General features: G+C 44.0%; 1 protein-coding gene across 5 annotated transcripts in view; it reads left to right on the forward strand.

Moving 5' to 3' along the window:
- The window catches only part of FANCC (FA complementation group C), a 275,826-nt gene extending 254,792 nt beyond the window's left edge, over positions 1–21,034 (forward strand). For all 5 annotated transcript variants that reach the window (XM_053577238.1, XM_053577221.1, XM_053577226.1 and 2 more), the window contains 2 exons: positions 2,043–2,246; positions 19,716–21,034. In XM_053577238.1, the coding sequence (XP_053433213.1) occupies positions 2,043–2,246; positions 19,716–19,925 (414 nt within the window). In that variant the 3' untranslated portion in view covers positions 19,926–21,034. The remainder of the gene's footprint in view (positions 1–2,042; positions 2,247–19,715) is intronic.
- The last annotated feature ends 322 nt before the right edge of the window (positions 21,035–21,356 follow it).

Below are 21,356 nucleotides of genomic sequence, written 5' to 3' on the forward strand. Positions count from 1 at the left end.
GGGTTCATATTCTTTTTTTTTTTTTTTTTTTTGTAGAGACAGAGTCTCACCGTACTGCCCTTGGGTAGAGTGCCGTGGCGTCACACAGCTCACAGCAACCTCCACTCTTGGGCTTACGGGGTTCTCTTGCCTCAGCCTCCCCAGCAGCTGGGACTACAGGCGCCCGCCACAACGCCCGGCTATTTTTCTGTTGCAGTGTGGCCAGGGCTGGGTTTGAACCCGCCACCCTCGGCATATGGGGCCGGCGTCCTACTCACTGAGCTACAGGAGCCGCCCGGGTTCATATTCTTAAACCCATCCATTATCCTAAGGAATTATACTAAGGCAATAATTAGAAATCCATTCAAAGATTTGTATGTAAGTATTGCTAATAATTTCAAAAATTGAAAGTGACCTAAACTTTTCATAGTAAGGCTATTGGCTAAATAAATTTTGGTATATCCTAACCATGGAATAGCATTCTACCATGAAAAATCAAGTTCTTGGAGAACATGTTCTGTAAAAATGGTAAATTGCTTATTATACACTAGGAAGAGAAAAATGTAAGCTATAAAGTGTTATGTGTAGTGAATGGTATGTTCTCAATGCATATAAAAAAGATGAGAAGGATATAAACCTAATTATTAACGATGAGTCTCTTTGGATCACCATAATTTTTTTCTTTTTCTCCTTCCTAATTTTCCATAGTGAACAAATAAAGATTTCTTTCTAATGCAAGATTTAAAAAAAATAATACTTTAAAAAGAAAACAAGTTTTTTTTTCTTTCTCCTGGAAAACATAGAAAGCATTTAAAGTTACTGGCATTCAAGTAGAAGCTTAGGGACATGGAAAACAGTCTGGAATGAAATAGAAAGGAAGACTGCATCTTAGGGAATATCGGATAAGGGGAAAAATCAAATGGCAATCAAGAAGAAAACGGACATAAAGGCTCACCTCCTAAACACTGTCGTCTTTGCAGACCCGTTTAGATGACAAAACAGTCCTGGGCTCTTGCAGATACCATCAGACCAGGGCAGGCTAGGCTCGGCAGAGAGGGGTGAGGTGCTAAGAGCGTGGCCTGTCCCATTGGCACTCTGCTGTCCTCCGTGGAAGAGCCCCAGGGTGCAGTTTCCCACGGTCTCATATTGTACTCAGAATTGCTCGCACAACACGCCTAGTGTGCTGGAGTTTATGACAGAATTCATTGAATGAAGTCTTAACTTCCAGGAAAAAAAAATGTTTCACACAAAATCCATAAAATTGGTCATGGGAATTCTCAGAATAGGCCTAAGTGTTCTTTCAGAACTGATGGAACATAGCTGTTCATGAGTTCCATGTGGCATTTTGGATCAGTGGCTTTCAGTTTTTGCTTTGTTTTTGAAGTTACAACTTGATGTACTATTCTTGTAGCAAGTAGAAAAGCCTCAGCATGAAATAAATATTTTTTATGCAAAAACAACCCACAGAGTTATAATGATTACCATTATTATGTGGATTCCATAGAACTTGTGACCTCTGCTTGAGCTTTAAACATGTATGAACAGACTGTTCTAGTGTCTAAAACAAGTGTGTGTATGTGTGTGTGTGTGTGTGTGTGTGTGTGTGTGTGTGGTGCTCCCTACCCCCAAAGATAGCAAAAGGCAACCTGCATTCTTATCTGAACATTGGCTCAGCAGAGGCCACATTGCATGGGGCTTTAATCGATTTGCAGCTCTGATAGTGAAGCGACTCTTTAAGGAGGCTTTTGTTCTTTTTCCCACAATGTAAAAATTTGACTACATTCTATTGAAGACTTTTCTCCATTTCCTTTCATACAAAAAAAGGTCAATTCCTGGCATGGTGCCCTGGCTGCTCAGTGAGCAAGCCGAAAGAAAGTCAAGAAATTTCCATTCCACCCATTGGGTTTGTGTGGAACAGTGTGTAAACTGCCCCACTGCCTCTAACTCCCTCTCTCAGGGGCCGGTTCTTTCTGGGGGTTGCTTCAAAGCAAATAAATCAATCCTGAAAGAATATGTGTCCTGACTCTTCCCTAATCCCTCACCCTTTGATATTATACTGTCAGGCGGAGGTGAAGGCAGTGCTCAGCCACCTCCTGAAGCTGTCCAGAAGCACCATGCTCTCAGCCACAGATCTGCTGGCGGCAGTGGGAGATGGCAGAGATACAGACCCCGGGCCACCTGCACAGCAGCTCAGCAGGCGCCTCCTCCTCACCTTCCTGCTCCAAGCTCGCAGAGGCCATGAGATGGCCCGGGACACCATCAACCTGGTAAGCCCCTTCTTTTCCATCATCCTAGTTCACATTTATACTTCAGGGGAAGGGTGGGTTGTTGGTCTAAGGGTCTTAACCTTTGAAGGGTACATGTCCTGGATGCTGCCCAAGACAGAGGAACGGTCAGGCAGGTTGACAGCGGGGATGGATCCCAAAACCTGCCCCCTGCAGCATCTTTATGCTATAGATGAGAAAATGGAGGCTCAGAGAAGGGAGGTGCTGTCTCCCAGGTCACGAGACTTGCTGCTGGGGCACATGGTAAACCAGGACTCCAGTGCCCCATGTGTGGTACTTTATCTTTTTTTAATTTGTTTGGGATTCATTGAGGGCACAAAGAATCAGGTTACAGTGATTGCATTTATTAGATAAAACCCCTCTTATAATTGTGACCCATCCCAAAGAGGTATGTCATACACTGACACCCCATCCCCCTCTCTTCTCCCCTCTCCCAGCTCTCATTCCCCTACCTCCCACCCCTTGTATTAGCTCATCTACTGCCTTCATGTTAGAATTGAGTACATTGGGCTCGGTGCCTGTAGTTCAGTGGTTAGGGTGCCTGACACATACACTGTGGCTGGTGGGTTTAAACCGGGTCCCAGGCCTGCTAAACAATGACAACTGCAACAAAAAAATAGCTGGGTGTTGTGGACACCTGTAGTCCCAGCTCTACTTGCGAGGGGGAAGCAAGAGAATTGCTTGAGCCTAAGAATTGGAGGTTGCCGTGAGCTGTGACACCACAGCACTCTACCAAGGGCAACATAGTGAGACTCTGTCTTTAAAAAAAAAAAAAGTACATTGGATACTTGATTCTCCATTCTTGTGACACTTTACTAATAAGAATGTATTCCACCTCCATCCAGGTTAACACAAAAAAAATATAAAGTCTCTTTATCTTTTTTAATGGCTGAATAGTATTCCATGGTGTACATATAGCACAGCTTATTAATCCATTCCTGATCCATTCCTGGGTTGGTGGGCATTTAGGTTATTTCCACATATTGGTGATTGTAAATTGAGCTGTGATAAGCATTTTAGTGCAAATGTCTTTTTGAATCTTTTTTTATGGAAAAAAAAGGATTTTTTTTCTTTTAGGTAGATGCCTAGTAATGAGATTGCAAGATCAATTGGGAGGTCCAATTTGAGCTCTTTGAGGATTTTCCATACTTCCTTTCAAAAAGGTTGTATTAGTTTACAGTCCCACCAACATTATAAAAGTGTTCCCTTCTCTCCACATCCACGCCAACATCTGCAACTTTGAGACTTTGTGATTTGGGGATTTTGATTTCCATTTCTCTGATAATCAGGAACGATAAACATTTTTTTCATATATTTGTTAGTCGTTTGTCTGTCTTTAGAGAAGGTTCTATTCATGTCTTTCACCCAGTGATATATGGGATTGTTGGGTCTTTTTTGTTGATTAATTTGAGTTCTCTATAGACCCTACTCATCAAGCCTTTTGTCCAATTCATAATATGCAAATACCTTTTTCCATTCTGAAAGTTGTCTGTTTGCTGTGGTTGTTGTTTCATTAGCTGTACAGAAGCTTTTCAGTTTAATTAAGTCCCATTTGTTTTTTTTGTTGTTGTTGCAGTTGACACTGATGTCTTCATAAAATCTTTTCCCCCACCAATATCTTGAAGTGTTTTCCCCATACTTTCTTTGAGGATTTTTATTGTTTCATGGCTTAGATTTAAATCCTTTATCTGTCTTGAATCAATTTTTGTAAGTGGTGAGAAGTGCAGGTCCAGGTTCAGTTACTGAAAACCATATATGGTTTGGTTATCCAGTTCTCCCAACACCATTTATTCAATAGGGATTCCTTTCCCCAGGGTATGCTCTTGTTTGGTTTATCAAATATCAAGTGGCTGTAAGAGGGTGGTTTCATCTCATGGTTTTCTATTTGGTTCCAAATGTCAGTGTCTGTCTTTTTGTGCCAATACCATGCTGTTTTGATCACTATGGCCTTGTAGTATAGCCTGAAGTCTGGTAGGGTGATATCCTTGGCTTTGTTTTTATTGCTAAGAATTACCTTGGCTATATGGAGTTTTTTCTGGTTCCATACAAAATGAAGAATTTTTTTTTCCAAATCTTGAAAATATGATGATGGTATTTTAATGGGGATTGCATTGAATCTGTAGATTGCTTTGGGAAGAATGGACAATTTTGACAATATTGATTCTTCCCAGCTATGAGCATGGTATGTTCTTCCATTTGTTAATATCTTCTGCTATTTCTTTTCTTAGGGTTTTGTAATTTTCTTTCTTTCTTTTTTTTTCCTTTTTCTTAGAGGCAGAATCTCACTTTGTCACCCTCAGTGGAGTGCTATGGCATCATAGCGCACAGAAACCTCAAACTCTTGGGCTAAAGTGATTCTCTTGCCTCAGCCTCCCAAGTAGCTGAGACTACAGGTGCCCACCACAATGACTGGCTATTTTTAGAGACAAGGTCTTGCTCTTGCTCAGGCTGGTCTCGAACCCGTGAGCTCAGCCAGCCTACCTGCCTTGGCCTCCCAAAGTGCTAGGATTATAGGTATGAGCCACCGCACTAGGCCAGGGTTTCATAATTTTCTCTGTAGAGGTTGTTCAGCTCTTTTGTTAGGTATATCCCTAGGTATTTCTTTCTTTCATTTTTTTTTTAAGCTACGCTGAAGGGAATTTTGTCCTTGATTAGCTTCTCATCCTAGCTGTACTGGCATATACAAAGGCTACTAATTTGTGGACATTGAGTTTGATACCCTGAGACGTTACTGTATTTTTTGGTCACTTTCAGTCATCTTGTGATTGAGTCTTTGGGGTTCTCTAAGTATAAGATCATATCATCAGCAAAGAGGGAGCATTTGACCTCTTTGCTCCCATTTGGATGCCTTTTATTTCCTTCTCTTGCTTGATTGAATGGCTAGAACTTCTAGTACTATGTTGAACAAGTAGTCATGATAGAGGATAACCTTTTCTGATTCCAGTTCTGCATGGAAAAGCTTTCAGTTTTACTCCATTCAGTATAATATTTGCTGTGGGTTTGTCATAGATGGCTTCAATCAATTTAGGAAATATACCACTTATGCCTATATTCTGAAGTGTTCTAATTAGAAAAGGATGTTGAATTTTATCAAATGCTTCTTCTGCATCTATTTGAGAGGATCATATGGTCTTTGTTTTTGCTTCTGTTGATTTGGTGAATTATATTTATGGACTTGCATATGTTAAACCAGCCTTGCATCCCTGGGATGAAACCTACTTGATTGTGATGAATGGTTTTTTTAGATTAGATGAATGTAATCTATTGGCCAGGATTTTATTAAGAAGTTTGCATCTATATTCATCAGTGAAATTGGTCTTAAGTTCTTTTTAGTTGGGTCTTTTCTTGGTTTCAGTATCAGCGTGATGTTTCCTTCATAGAATGTTGGGGGAGGATTCCTTCCTTCTCAGTTTTTTGGAATAATTTCTATAGCATGAGTATAAGCTGTTCTTTGAAGGTTTGATAGAATTCTGGTGTGAAAATGTTACAGGAAGACAAGGTCCAACAGAGAGAACGAGCACCCAAACACCATGTTTATCAGAGGAAGGGCTTTATTCACCAGCCAGGAGCTTACAGCATAGAAGAATTCCAAATGGCCACGCTTGCCAACTGGCTTGGTCTTTCCCTTTTTATCGACAGTCAAAAAGTTCCATCCCATAGGTACCCTTCTCATTGGCCAGTTTGAATCAAGCGGGAGATGCTATTCTAGCCTCTACAGAACTACAGGATTTTTCCAAGTTCCAGGAAGTTAAGTCTACAAATTCCTAAGGGCTGAGTTACCATGGAGAGGACCCTACAGGTATATCCTTGTGGTCTCCTTGAGAAGACCTGTTCTCCCAGACCTCAACCTTCCTGGGTATTCTCTTGCAAAACCTTGTAGACCAGGTATTTTTTTGTTGGGAGATGTTTTTTTACTGTTTCTTCAATCTCAGTTCTTGAAATCAGTCTGTTCAAGAGATCTGTTTCTTCTTGGTTAAGTCTAGGGAGAGGGTGCAATTCCAAGTATTGATCCATTTCCCCCACATTGTCAAATTTCTGGATATAGAGTTTCTTGTAGTACTCAGAGATGATCTCTTGTATCTCTGTGGCATCTGTTGGTACTTTCCCTTTATCCTTTATGATTGAGGTTATTAGAGATTTTACTTTTCTGGTTAATCTGGCCAAAAATTTATCAATTTTATTTATCTTTTAAAAAAAATCAACTTTTTGGCTGGGCGTGGTGGCTCATGCCTGTAATCCTAGCACTCTGGGAGGCCAAGGCAGGTGGATTTGCTGGAGCTCACGAGTTTGAGACCAGCCTGAGCAAAAGTGAGACTCTGTCTCTACTAAAAATAGAAAAATTGAGGCAAGAGGATCACTTGAGCCCAAGTTGGAAGTTGCTGTGAGCTGTGACACCACAGTACTCTACCCAGGGCAACAGCTTAAGACTGTCTCAAAAAATAAAATAAAATAAAAAACCAACCTTTTGTTTCATTAATTTTCTGAATGACTCTTTTGTTTTCAATTTCATTAATCTCTGATTTAATTTTGGTTATTTCTTTTCTTCTGCTGGGTTTGGGATTAGATTGTTTTTCTTTCTCTAATTTCATAAGATGGTTCGTGAGTTTGTTGATACACTCTTTCTGTTTTTTGAATGTGGGCATCTAATGAGATAAATTTCCCTCTTAAGCCTTTTTTTACTGTATCCCACACGTTTTGGTAGCTTATGTGTCTTCATTGTTGTTATGTTTGTGGAATTTAACAATTTCCTCTTTTATCTCTTCCTGAATCCCACTATTATCAGCATAAGGTTGTCTAAATTCCATGTCTCTGTGTAGAGATGAACTTTTTTGTTGGAGTTGAGTTTGACATTTATTGCTTTGTTGGTCTGAGAAGATACAAGATATTATTTCTGTTCTTTTAATTTTGCTGAGGTTTGATTTGTATACTAGGATATGATCTATTTTGGAATATGTATCATGGGCTGATGAGAAAAATGTATATTCTTTAGCTTTGGGATAGTGTGTTCTATATATGTCTGTTACACCCATTTGTTCTAGGGTCACATTTTAGTCCTTTGTATCTTTGTTTAGTTTCTGTTTAGAGAATCTGTCTAGTTCTGTCAGGAGGGTGTTAAAGTTCCTAGCTATTGTGGTGTTATGGGATATCATATTGCTCAGACCACTCAAGGTCTGTTTCATAAATCTGGGAGCTCTTAAGTTGGGTGCATAAATAATAAAAACTGAAATGTCTTCTTGTTGTATTACTTCTTTCACTAGTATAAAGTATCCATCTTTGTCTTTCTTAACTTGAGTTGCTTTAAATCCACTTGTATCTGAAAGTAAGATTGCAACCCCTCCTTTCTTCTGATTTCCATTTGCTTGAAATACTGTTTTCCATCCCTTAACCCTGAGGCTTGATTTGTCCTTCAAAGTTAGGTGTGTCACCTGGAGACAGCACATTGATGGCTTGTGCTTTTTTATCCAATCAGCAAGCCTGTACTTCTTCAGTGGTGAATTCAGTCCATTGACATTTATTGAGAGAATTGATAAGTGTGGTGGAGTTCTGTTCATTTTGTGAAAGTCCATTGTGTAGTTTTATTTTACCATTGTGCAAGCTAAGTTTTGACCTTTAGCTTCTGGTGTTTACATTGCTGGTGGTCCATTGTAATGGTCAGTGTTAAGAATAGGTCTAAATATTCCCTGTAGAGCTGGTGCTGTTTTGGCAGATTTCCTCAGTGTTTGTATATCCACAAAAGATTTGATTTCTTTATCAACTTTGAAGCTTAGTTTAGCAGGATACAGAATTATGGGCTGAAAATTGTTTTGTTTAAGAATGTTGAAGGTGGGCGGCGCCTGTGGCTCAGTGAGTAGGGCGCCAGCCCCATATGCCGAGGGTGGCGGGTTCAAACCCAGCCCCGGCCAAACTGCAACCAAAAAATAGCCGGGCGTTGTGGCGGGCGCCTGTAGTCCCAGCTGCTCGGGAGGCTGAGGCAAGAGAATCGCGTAAGCCCAAGAGTTAAGAGGTTGCTGTGAGCCGTGTGACGCCACGGCTCTCTACCCGAGGGCGGTACAGTGAGACTCTGTCTCTACAAAAAAAAAAAAAAAAAAAAAAGAATGTTGAAGGTGGATGACCATTCTCTTCTGGCTTGGAAAGTTTCAATTGAAAAGTCTGCTGTCATCCTAATGGTGTTGCTTCTGTAGGTCAGTTGGCATTTACTCAATTCTTTTCTTTCATCTTAACTTTGAATAGGTTCATTACAGTGTGTCTTAGAGAAGCTCTATTTGAGTTGAGATAACCCAGGGTTCAATATCCATCGGAAAGGAGTGTGTCAGGATCTTCAATAAGACTTAGGAAATTTTAGGGCGGCGCCTGTGGCTCAAGGAGTAGGGCGCCGGTCCCATATGCCAGAGGTGGCAGGTTCAAACCTAGCCCTGGCCAAAATAAAAAAAAAAAAAAAGACTTAGGAAATTTTCATTTTTATGATAGTCTCCAGTAGGACTTCCATTCCTTTGAGACAATCTTCTTCCCCTTCAGGGATCCCTATTATTCATGTTCATTCCTTTGAGACAATCTTCTTCCCCTTCAGGGATCCCTATTATTCATGTTTGAAGGCTTCATGGAGTCTTGTACTCTATAAGTGATTGTTCTGCTTTTTCTCTCCTCTTTTCTGCCTCTTTGAATACTTGGGTTAACTTGAAAACTTCATCTTCTATCCCTGAGGTTGTTCTTTCTTCTTCGTGGTCTAACTTAGTTTAGAGACTTTCCACTGCATCTTTATATTCCCTGATTGTCTCCTTCATTTCCTTAAGCTTTGCATATCCTTTCTATATTTTACATATCTTTCGTCTGACTTAATGGTTCTATCTTTCCATTTTCTCATCCATTCCTTTTATCATCTTTATCATCCATATTTTAAATTCCCTTTCTGTCAAATCCATTAATTCTTTATAGGTGGAGTCTTTTGCAGTAGCTGCCTCATGGCCCCTTGGGGGAGTTGCTCTGTTTTGATGTTTCCTGTTGCCAGAATTTTTCTGTTGGTTCCCCCTCATGTGTTCTTACTTCTTGTTTACCTTCTTGTCCTCCTTTTTCCTTCTTGCTTCTTCCTTTGCTTCAAATTACCTTGTTTCGGATCTTAACTCAAAAAGAAGAGAAGAGTACAGTGCAAGCAAGGAGAAACAAGAGGCAAATAAAGAAGAAAAAAGAAGGAAAGAGAAAAGGAAAGAAAATGGGAAGGGGGATGAAAGAGAAGAAGAACAGGAGAGGAGGATAGGAAGAGAGAATGGGAGTGATAAAAAAAAAAAAATGGTATTGATTTGCACAGCATTAAGGCCACACCTGTAATTCAAGGATTTTGAGGGGCTGGGCTAGGTGGGTTCCTCAAAATCAGGAGCTCCTTACCAGCCTGAGCAAAGACAAACTCTTACTTTGCCAAAAATAGGAAAAGAAAGAGAAGAGCAAAAACAAAAAATAAGAAGAAAAAAAATAAATAGAAAAATTCTACAGTATGGGCTTGCCAATACTGTCTTTCCAGGGCCAAATATAGAAGGGCTCCCCAGACCATAATCTTTTGGTCTCCTTGAGCCAGACTACTGCTGTTATTTCCCCACCAGACCACAGTCATGCCACCCTAGCACACAGCAAAAAAAAAAAAAGAAAAAAAACTGAAAAAAGAAAAGAAAAAAAATAAAGAAAATTAAAAACACAGTTATATCAAATAAAGGAGAGAGAGAGAGAAGGAAAAAGGAAAGAAAGATGAAAGACCAAAACAAGGAGGTGGTATCTTAGCTGTTGCACAAGCAATTTATGTGGGAAAGATGAGGAGCGTAGAAGAGTCTGTATTAAAAGAGAGAATGAAGAGGAGTGAAATAGAATAAATGAGTCTAAAATACCATGCCCAAAAATACAGGAGTCCTTGTTCTTGGTGAAAGTAAAAATGGTTACGAATAGAACCAACCAAATTAGCAAAAAACGAAACACAACACAACAAAACAAAAAAAGCTCAAATAGCCAAAAACTGCAGCAACTTCAACAACATAGAAGAGGAAAAAATAAAGAATAAATTTTTTTTTAAATAATAAAAAATCTACTACACACACACACACACACACACAAACACAGCAGAGGGGACCAACTTCAATAGGAATATATTGTTGCAATATGTCACCAGAACACCAGGTGGTGCTGTGGTATTTTTTAGCAGAGGCTAACACAGCTGGCAACCTCTAGGGTCCTTATTCCTAACTTAGTTTCTCTCAGTAAATGCCTGATTGTTTCCTCAGCATTCAGACCCTGCTGGGTTGGCATCTTAAAGCTCCCCAGAATCCTTCAGAGGCTGGTCTCACTTGTGCCCCTTGACACCAGTTCCCATGGGGTGTGGGAATCCCTCAGCCAATCCCAGGAGTGGAGTTCTGACCCCAGTAGACAGAATTAAGACAGCTGTGCTTTAGGCTCCTGCTAAGACCTCATAACCTTCTCATAATGGCAGCCCCCGGCCACTTAGACCTTCCCAGTATTGCTGACTTTTGAGACACCAAACCAATGGCAAATCCACTCCAACCGATATTCAAGTCTGTTGCTGTATGTATACTGTTGGAGTCCGACCACTTTTCCAAGCCTTCTGCACAGCTTCCCCCCAAAACCAAAAACTCCTGAGAGGCTTCTTCATATATGGACCTGCATGGGGGTGGCCAGCTGATCCCTGTGGGTTGCAATCACTTGCCTAACCCATCAGATTTCCACCACGCCAGATCACATGCTATATCCAGCTCACCACCTTCTCACTGTGTTCCCTGAGCTACGACTTGGGGTAAGGTTCCCACACCAGGTATGACTGGATTCTCTCTTTTTCCCCAGCTCACCTGAAGGATCCTTCTGGTCTGTCATCTTGCCCGGCCTTCCCCATGTGTGGTACTTTTAATTGCAGTGTACAACCTTGCTCCCTCAGGGAAGAAGTAAGGCTTCAGTGAGTGTGCTTCTAACAAAACCACTGTGCTGCTCACTGCAGCAGTGCAAAGAATCATGTTTGTAAAGTTTTTAAAGACTGGTTAATTACAAAGAAATTCTCCTTGAAGCCTAGCTGACGGGAAGGCTAAAGAATGGTCCAAGTCAAAAATGAGTACCATTAGATTTGACAGTGATATCTTAGATGTAATACCAAAGACACAGGCAATGAAAGAAAGAAAGAAATTGGACTTTATGAACATTAAAAAATTTTGTGCATCAAAGGACACCATCAAGAAAGTGAAAAGATAGTTCACAGAATGGGATGAAATATTTGGAAGCAATGTATCTGATAAGGGTTTAGTGTCCAGAATATATAAACAATTCTTATAACTCAACAACAAAAAGATAACTAAATTCAAAAGGGACAAAGGACTTGAATAGACCTTTTTCCAAAGAAGATGTACTCAGTATCATCAGCCATTAGGGAAAGACAAACCAAAACAACAGTGAGATTTGCTTCACACCCACTGGGATGGCTATCAGAATAAAGGAAAATCAATGTAAGGATGTAGAGAAATTGGAATGCTCATACATTTCCAGTTGGGAATGTAAAATCATGCAGCCACTGTGGTTTGGTGGTTCTTCAAAAAGTTAAACATAGAATTACCATATGACACAGAAATTTTGGTAGGTATATACCCAAGAGAGCTAATAGCAGGGATTTGAACAGATATTTGTACACAATGTTCATGACAGCATTATTACAATAGCTGAAAGATGGGAACAACCCAAATAAATCCATCAATAGATGAATGGATAAAGAAGATGATGAATGGATAAACAAGGTGGCATATATGTCTGATTGAGTATCATTCAGACTTACTTTTTTTTTTTTGAGACAGAATCTCAATCTGTTGCCCCAGACTAGAGTGCCATGGTTGTCGGCCTAGCTCACAGCAACCTCAGACTCCTGGGTTCAAGGGATCCTTCTGCCTCAGCCTCCCAAGTAGCTGGATTTATAGGCATCCACCACAATACCTGCCTAATTTTGCTATTTTTAGTAGAGACAGGGTTTCACTCTTCCTTGGCCTGGTATTGAACTTCTGAGTTCAAGTGATTATTTGACCTCAGCCTCCCAAAGTGCTAGGATTACAGTTGTGAGCCACCATATCTGGCCTATTCAGATTTTAAAAGGAAGAAATTTTTGGCACATACTATACCATGGATGAGCCTTGAAGACATTATGCTAAATGAAATAAACCAGATACAAGGACAAATATTGTGACTCCACTTTCATGAGATACCCAGAATAGTTACATTCAGAGAGAAAAAGTAGAATAGTGTTTGCCAGGGGCTGAGGGAAGGAAGAGGGAGTTAGTTTTAATGGGCATAGAGTTTCTATTTGGGAATGATGAAAACGTTAGAAGACAGGTATGTGGTGCTGGTGATGGTGAAAATATTTCATGCCGATGAATTGTAAAAATGGTTAAAATAGCATATTTTATGTATATTTTACCAAAATTTAAAACAATGTTCATCTCAAAAAGAAAAGTGAGACACAACATGCTGGCTCTGGGAGTTTTTTTTATTTTTACTTTTTATTGACGTGTATATACACAGAAAATATACTACTTGATGGATTTTCACAAATCCAAAACACCAATGCAATAAGCGACCAACTCAAGAAGGAAACATTCTCAGCACCCAGGGACCCTTCCCCCTCCCTTCCAGGGGGAGTTATATTTGAATAAGAATATTAATATGTGGAAAGTCTCAGTGACAAATGACCCAAACCTGCCAAGGACCTCAGAAGACCAGTGCCAGGAGGTTCCCTGCTGGTAGGCTGGTTTGTGTAGAGCAGGCCTGAGCCGTGCCTCTCACAGCTGTGTCTCAGCTGAGAAAGAAAACATCTGAGAGCCTGAGGGGTGGGGCCAAAAGCAGAAGAGGCTGGGTACCATCTCCTTAGGGTCCAGCCCCAGCACACCTGCTGAAAATACTTTGAGGAATCTGCTGTGTACTTTTATAAAATGCACACCCGCAACAACATAGAATGTTGAGGACACTGTACTAAGTAAAATCACCAGACAGGAAAGACAAATTCTGCACAACCTTCCTTATATGTGGAATCTAAAAAAGTCCAACTCATAGAAATGGGGTAGAAGGTGGTTACCAGGGGCTGGAGGTGGGGGAATGGGGAAATGTTGGTCATGGGGTACAGGGTTGTGGTTACAAGATGAATGAGTTCTGGAGACCTAATGTACAGATGCTGAATGTGGTAAATAGTAATGTGTACTGGCCGGGCGTGGCGGCTCACACCTGTAATCCCAGCACTTGGGAGGCCAAGGCGGGCGGACTGCCTGAGCTCAGAGTGAGACCTCATTTCTAAAAATAGCCAGGCATTGTGGTGGGCCCTCGTAGTCCCAGCTACTCAGGAGGCCGAGGCAAGAGAATTGCTTGAGCCCAAGAGTTTGAGGTTGCTGTGAGCTGTGACGACGCCACAGCACTCTACCCAGGGAGACAAAGTGAGACTCTGTCTCCAAAAAAAAAATATATATATATATATATTTGTGGCGGGCACCTGTAGACCCAGCTACTCGGGAGGCTGAGGCAAGAGAATCGCTTAAGCCCAGGAGTTGGAGGTTGCTGTGAGCTGTGTGAGGCCACGGCACTCTACCGAGGGCCATAAAGTGAGACTCTGTCTCTACAAAAAAAAAAAAAAAAAATATATATATATATATATATATAGTAACGTATACTTGAAATTTGCTATGAGAGTAGATCAGAAGTGTTATTGCCTTTAAAAAAAAGGTAACTGGGTAAGAGTGATGGATGTGTTAATTAGTTTGACTATAGTAATTGGTTCACAATGTACAACGAAACATCATGTTGTGCACTTTGGGGAAGGAGAAGACAAATTGCAACATATGATAATAAACACTTATCAATAACGGGGAAGAATGCACACCTCACTTCCCAGTCCTCTGGGGTGGGAGAACTGCTTGGCTGGGAGCTCAAATGCATGCATAAAACTTACTGTCAACCTGCTCTTCCTCTGGCTGAGCATAAAAGACAATAGCTGCTTTTCACCTTCTGCATCAGCAGGTGATCTGAGTCAGCATCAGCAGGGACAAGTCATTCTGACATGATAAAAATGGCACTTCATCTCAGTGGTCTTCCTCCCCAAAGGCTATAGCCCAGGTCTAATCATAAGAAAAACATACAGCAAACCCCAGTTGAGGAACATTCAGCAAAATACTTGACCAGTACTCCTCAAAACTATTATGGTCATTGTTGGTGGAAAACACTCACATCTTTTCCTGTTCTCTCATACGACAGTTATCTACACGGAACATGTTGACTTCTGCAACCAGGTGGAGGGTGTTTCTGCCCTCCCCCAAACAAGCAGTCAGTTCTGTAGCAGACAGCAGCTGGGTGTCCCCCAGTCCTGTTCTGACACCTGATACTTGGAGATAGCCTCAGACCCCACAGAGTGAGGGCTCAGTCCCGCAGTCTGCCCCCCACACCACATGCTGGTCTTGGTGGTGGTCTAGGCCAACTGGCTTCAGTTGAAGTTCCCACAGCCTGCCTCCCTCTGCCTTGCCTTGTAGCCCACAGAACTCGGAGACACATCACCCGTTTATGGTAAAGGCTATTACAAAGAAAGCAGATGAAGAGAAGCTAGGTGAGGTGTGGGGGAAGGATAGAGGAGATTCTATACCTTCCTGGACACCACCCCCCAGGATCCTCCATGCATTCAGCTCTCTGGAAGCTGACCTGGTCCTGGGGTTTCATGGAGGCTTCATTGCGTAGGCATGATCAACGAAACTATTGGCCACTGGTGATCAGCTTAACCTTTTAGCCCCTCTTCCCCTTGTGAGGGCAGAACGTCCAAACCCTCTAACCCAGCGTGGCCAGCCCCACCTTCACTGACAGCCAGTGTTAGCATACAAGAAGAACACACTGTGTCAACTGCAGGGATTTGGGGAGTTGTAAGCCAGGAAAGAGGATGAAGACCAAATTTATATTTCACCTATCATAGTCATCAAAACAAGAAAGGTCTAAAGAGCTGGCACAGCCAAGAGGAGCCTAAGGAAACATAAGGACCAAATGTAATGTGTCCTGGTGAGGGTCCTAGAAGAGAGAAGGGACAAGAGGGCAACCGAGGCCATCAGAACGAAGTCTGGGCTTTTTTTTTTTTTTTTGTAGAGACAGAGTCTCACTTTACCACTCTCGGTAGAGTGCCATGACGTCACAGGACTCACAGCAACCTCCAGCTCTTGGGCTTCCGTGATTCTCCTGCCTCAGCCTCCAGAGCAGTTGGGACTACAGGTGCCCACCACAACGCCTGGCTATTTTTTTGGTTGCAGTTCAGTCAGGGCTAGGTTTGAACCCACCACCCTTGCTATATGGGGCCGGCGCCCTACTCACTGAGCCACAGCGCCACCCCAAAGTCTGGGCTTTAGTAAGAATGTTAGCGATCTTGGTTCATTAACTAACAAATCTGCTGTACTTTTTTCCCTGTTTTGATTTTTATTTGTGTCTATTCATGGGTTTCAAGTGCCATTTTGCTACATTGATATATTGCCTTGTGGTGAAGTCGGCCTTTGGTGCAGCCATGACTGGGGCAGGGCACACTGTGCCTCCCAGCAGCCTCCCAGCCCCCCAGGCGCCATCGCCTGCGCGGCATACTCGCTTCCACGTGTGCACGTTATTTAGCTCCTGATAATAAGTGAGAGCAACTGTGCCATTCTAATGTGGGATGTTACTGATGGGGGACTGGGTGTGGGGTAAATGGAAACTGTTTTTACTAATTTTTTGTAGTGATACTAAATCTAAAACAGTGCTAAAATGAAAAGTTATTATGAAGAGTCAATAGCACTTTCAAATGATGAAAGTGTTTTCATAATTTTTTTTTTTTTTGTGAGACAGAGTCTCAAGCTGTTGCCCTTGATAGAGTGCTGTGGTATCACAGCTCACAGCAACCTCAGACTCTTGGGCTCAAGTGATTCTCTTGCTTCAGCCTCCAAAGTAGCTGGGACTACAGGCGCCCACCACAACACCTACTATTTTTTGTTGTAGTTGTCATTGTTGTTTGGCAGGCCCAGGCTGGATTCTAACCCACCAGCTCCGGTATATGTGGCTGGCGCCCTAGCCGCTGAGCTATAGGCACCGAGCCATGTTGGCACAATTTTTGTTGCTTAGCCTCTGACCTCCTGCCCATGCTTAGGACATCTATGGGTGGAGCCTCAGTCCTGCCCTGCTGGGTGAAGGGCAATTTACTCTCAGGCACTTCCCTCCTCTCCCACCCCTGTGAGTGGAAAAGGTGCTTGCCTACCAGCCAGGGTCAGATGAGAGTTTTCCCTGCCCCAGCCTTCCCAGAGTGTAAGGGAAAGGAACCTAGGTAAGCTCCTCAGAGACACCAGGCCTCTAGGTATTCCAAACACATTTCCATCTTTTCAGGGGAAAACAGTCCACATTCAATGACCCAAAGTTCAAGGCTGTTTTTTGCATTGGGCAGCCCATTCCTGGGGCAGTTCCAGCCTAGCTGTGCATTAATGCTGCTGATGTGAACCTGAAGTTGCAGGAACGTGGAAGCCCCCCCAGTGCTTTGTTATTAAATTTCATGACTCAGTTCTGCTGCAGAGAACACAGAATAGAAACTTGTTAAAGGAGAGAATACCAATATTTCTCTTCATGTACCAGCTTTTTAGCGGGTGGTACTAGCCATCTGGGCACCTCGGGCCCACTGTGCGAAGGTGCTTTCCAGGCACTGTCTTCTTAGACCAGCGATTCTCAACCTGTGGGTTGCAACCCACAGGAACTGTATTAAAGGGCCGCGTAATTAGGAAGGTTGAGAACCACTGTCTTAGACGTTTTAAAACTGCCTTTATTGGGTGGTGCCCGTGGCCGAAAGGGGTAGGGCGCCAGCCCCATATGCTGGAGGTGGCGGGTTCAAACCCAGCCACAGTCAAAAAAAAAAAATTCCCTTTATTAACACATCAACCTTCCTAATGAGGAGGGCTGAAGGCAGCCAGGCTGAGGCAGCTCCCAAAAGGAGGAGTGGAAGGATCCTCTGCTGACAGCCTGGCCTCTCCTGGTGCCTTCTCACCTCCCCCCATATCCCTCACTTCCTCTCTGCTGTGAGCAGGAAGGAGCTCTGGGCAGGGTCTGCCTGGCCTGGGAGCAGGTGGTTGGAGGCCAGATGGTGGCTTTGGTAGGACAGCCTTTCCTTCCAGCTGGGGCTTGGGCTTCACTACTCTCCGAACCCAGCCCTGATGAAGCTGTGAACTCAGAGGTGTTGGTCCCTACCCTGCCTTCTGCCTGGGTGGCCAGCTTTGGAGAGTGGTGCTAGCTCAAAGCAGGATGGCGGCAGACCCGCCACTGTCCCTTCGAGCCCTCATGCCATTTTGGAGCTGACCCTCCCACTGTGTCTGCCTGCCTTGGTGAGTGGCTCCATCACTGCACCTTTCTGCCCACATCCCACCTCCCTGTGTGAGCTGGGCCACAGCAGTCCCCTCGTCTGAGCACCTGGCAGACTCTGCCCTCGGTCTTCCCAGGATGCCTGTCTGCTGACCCTGACCCTCCAACACAGACCTTGGTTCTCATAGCCCCTGCCAGTCACCCCCAGGGCCTCTAGCTAGCTGCTTTTCCCTCTTACTACGGCCGCCACCTCATTTACGCCCCGGACAGGGCAGACCAGTGAGCTCACAGCTGCAGTTTGTGTGTGAAGTGCCTCCTTCCTGCCCTGGATTCATGTTTCTCTCTCCCTTTCCTTCTAACTTCTGCGGCCGGGCTGCTGCAAAAATAGCAAAAACTTAGCAAGACCACAAGGGTCTAGAGTTCCTTCAGTTCTATAGTCTTTGAACTCAAAATGAATTTAACCACGTAGCTGAAGCCAGCAAGGAAGTGCGGATTTTTCAGACTTGGCTATGGTGAAATAGATTCCTGTGTGTGAGTAGAGACCTTTGAATGGAACAGCCCGGGAATTGAGTTGGCTTGTCAGAAAGATGAAAGGTCAGATCTGCAGTGACAAGTGGTCCTGCTTCAGGTTGGGTCTGTCCTCACCGGCCATTGCCCAGCCTCTGAACACAAGGTAGCCTCCCCCATTCAGGTCCTGGGCTGTACCTTGACTCTGCTGGGGCATCCCAGGGAGGTTATTTCTTTTTTTTTTTTTTTTTTTGTAGAGACAGAGTCTCACTTTATGGCCCTCGGTAGAGTGCCGTGGCATCAGACAGCTCACAGCAACCTCCAACTCCTGGGCTTAAGTGATTCTCTTGCCTCAGCCTCCCAAGTAGCTGGGACTACAGGGGCCCGCCACAACGCCCGGCTATTTTTTTGGTTGCAGTTTGGCCGGGGCCGGGTTTGAACCCGCCACCCTCGGTATATGGGGCCGGCGCCCTACCGACTGAGCTACAGGTGCCGCCCCCAGGGAGGTTATTTCCTCCATGAAGGACAGACTGCATCTGAAAAGGTCATCCACAGCCTCACATGATCACTGAATATTAGTAAAAACCAAGTGGGGCTGGCAGCCCGTGCTGCCTGGCTGAAAGCGAAGGCCACAGTCACCCAGGTCGTTTCTACACAGCTCCACGTCCCATGCCACCACTCTCACAGTACACACACAATGAGAGGTTCCCTGTACTGGTGGTCAGAGGTGAGAGGCCCAGGATTTAAAGGTTTCCTGAGCTGTGGGACTTCAAGTGCTAAAACCAGGATTATCCCAGGAAAACCAGGGTGGTTGGTCACCCTCCTGGAAGGGCCCAATGCAGAGATCAAGAGGAAGCTGACCTTGGGCTGCTCTGGCTGATAAACGTGTGTGTTCCATATAAACTGAAACACATTAAATCCATGTGTTGGTTATCCTTTCAAAAACCTAAGGCTGCTTGTGCCTGAAAAAACACAATAGATTCCTTGCACAGCTAACTTTTGAGATTCTCACTCCTCTGTTCTTTCTCCACTGATGTTCTTAGGAAAATACATCCGTGTACCGACAAGTCTGAGTGCCTCGAGGCTATGTTGTCAACTAACAGTGCCTGTTTCCTGCCTCTCTGCAAGAATCAGGTTAAGACCTTAGATGCCTATTGAAAAGCAAGTTGCTGGGTTGTAGGCCCAGGAATGCCATGTATAAGGCTGTTTGTGTAAAAACAGGTGGCACTTTCCAGTTCTCAGATTAGTGCAAGCCTTTTGCAAAAAGTCAAGCCCCAGCACGCTGGTTTACCTCTGCTTTCTATAGCGCATAATCCCAGAGCTTACGCCTAGCATTTCTGGAAACGTCCCTGTTTCTGAGCAGCGCTTGTTTGTAACCTTTGTGAGTGCTTGCAGCTGAACCTCGGTGCAGGAAAGTGGATAGCCTCTGAGGACAGACTTAACTTTGCTTATCACCTTGAAAACAAATGAAGAGCCCTCGGGCTTCACTTTGGAGCGGGGACAGTGCTGGCCAGGATGCTCTTGGGGCTGTGTCCACAGGACAGGGAGCCGGGTCTGTCTACCATGTTTTGATTTGCTTCTCGTCTGCCCTCGTTGTAGATAGCTCACACTGAAGAGGCAACCCACGAGATTATTGGCTTTCTTGACCAGACCTTGTACAGATGGGATCGTCTTGGCATCGAGGCCCCTGGGTCAAGAGAACTGGCCAGACAGCTCCTTAAAGAGCTACACAATCAAGTCCAGCAAAAGAACATAGAGGACGTGGGTGCCGCGTGTGGGATCAGCCTGCCACGGCCACAGGACAGTTGATGAGCCCCTTTTCCATGGCCACAAGCTTGTTCTGAGCTGCGAGGACAAACTGTACACGGCTCCAGGAGATCTGGTAGTAGGTATTGGACAGAATTTGAAGACAGACGCTTTATTATCCCGAACTCAGTTGCATTTATTCCTTAATGACTGTGTCTGCCTTCAGCATTCCCTGTCCTGCCCGGGAGAGGGAAGGTCAGCCGGAGAATTACTAAAGGAGAGGCTTGGGGAGAGATTTTTATTTCCTTTTTTAGCCATATCAAGGTGAGATGCACAACTATTACTTTAACAATTCGAAGTCTTTGGACCATGAAATAGGTCGTGAACCACTGAACAATTTAGAGAAGTAATTTAGCCTTTTTTCACAAATCTAGTTTTTAGGAGTTAGGAAATTGTTATTGGCATTCCTTTTAGTCCATAGGGATTTGAGATGAGGCCACACTGTTTTGCTTCCATAAGAAATTCTTATTATTCTTTTTTAGAGACAGAGGCTCACTTTGTCGCCCTCGGTTGAGTGCTTGCGTCACAGCTCACAGCAACCTCCAGCTCTTGGACTTAGGCGATTCTCTTGCCTCAGCCTCCTGAGTAGCTGGGACTACAGGCGCCCGCCACAACGCCCGGCTATTTTTGTTATTGTTGCAGTTTGGCCGGGGCTGGGTTCAAAACCGCCACTCTTGGTATATGGGGCCGGCGCCCTACTCACTGAGCCACAGGCGCTGCCCCCATAAGAAATTCTTCATCCAGAAGAGTCAGGACCCCCCAGCTTTCCCCTGTCCACTCCCACTGCCCAGCCAGGCAGAGAAGAAGCAGAGCCACCAAAGGGGATGCAAAGGCCAATCCTGCCATAGAGGGCTGCTGTGTGGCAGCAGGGGGAGGGCAGCACGCTCTGCTCTGCGTCTGCTCCATCCTGCCTCTCCCAGAGAGCCACCACTGCTGCCCTGAAAGGTGGCCGGAAGCGAGGGCGCAGCATGGGTGGAGAAACACTAGAAGAGATTGTCACACCAGTGTCCCATGAAAACAAAACAAGAGCTGGTGGGGCGGCGCCTGTGGCTCAGTGAGCAGGGCATGGGCCCCACATACCGAGGGTGGCGGGTTCAAACCCGGCCCCGGCCAAACTGCAACCAAAAAATAGCCGGGCGCTGTGGCAGGGGCCTGTAGTCCCAGCTGCTCGGGAGGCTGAGGCAAGAGAATCGCCTAAGCCCAGGAGCTGGAGGTTGCCGTGAGACACTACTGACACTACAACACTTTATTGAGGGCGACAAAAAGAAATAAAAACAAGAACTGGAAATTCCCAATAAACAATTGGTAACCCCCAGTTGAAGATATATTTTTCCTTTCAGAGTTGTTCTGAACTTATATTGATGGACAGTCTTTTATGTATATGCTATTTGTAGAGTGAGTCAAGACTTGCTTTCATGTCCATTTTGATTTACG

The sequence above is a fragment of the Nycticebus coucang genome, chromosome 2 (genome assembly GCF_027406575.1).
Source record: "Nycticebus coucang isolate mNycCou1 chromosome 2, mNycCou1.pri, whole genome shotgun sequence".
NCBI lineage: Eukaryota > Metazoa > Chordata > Mammalia > Primates > Lorisidae > Nycticebus > Nycticebus coucang.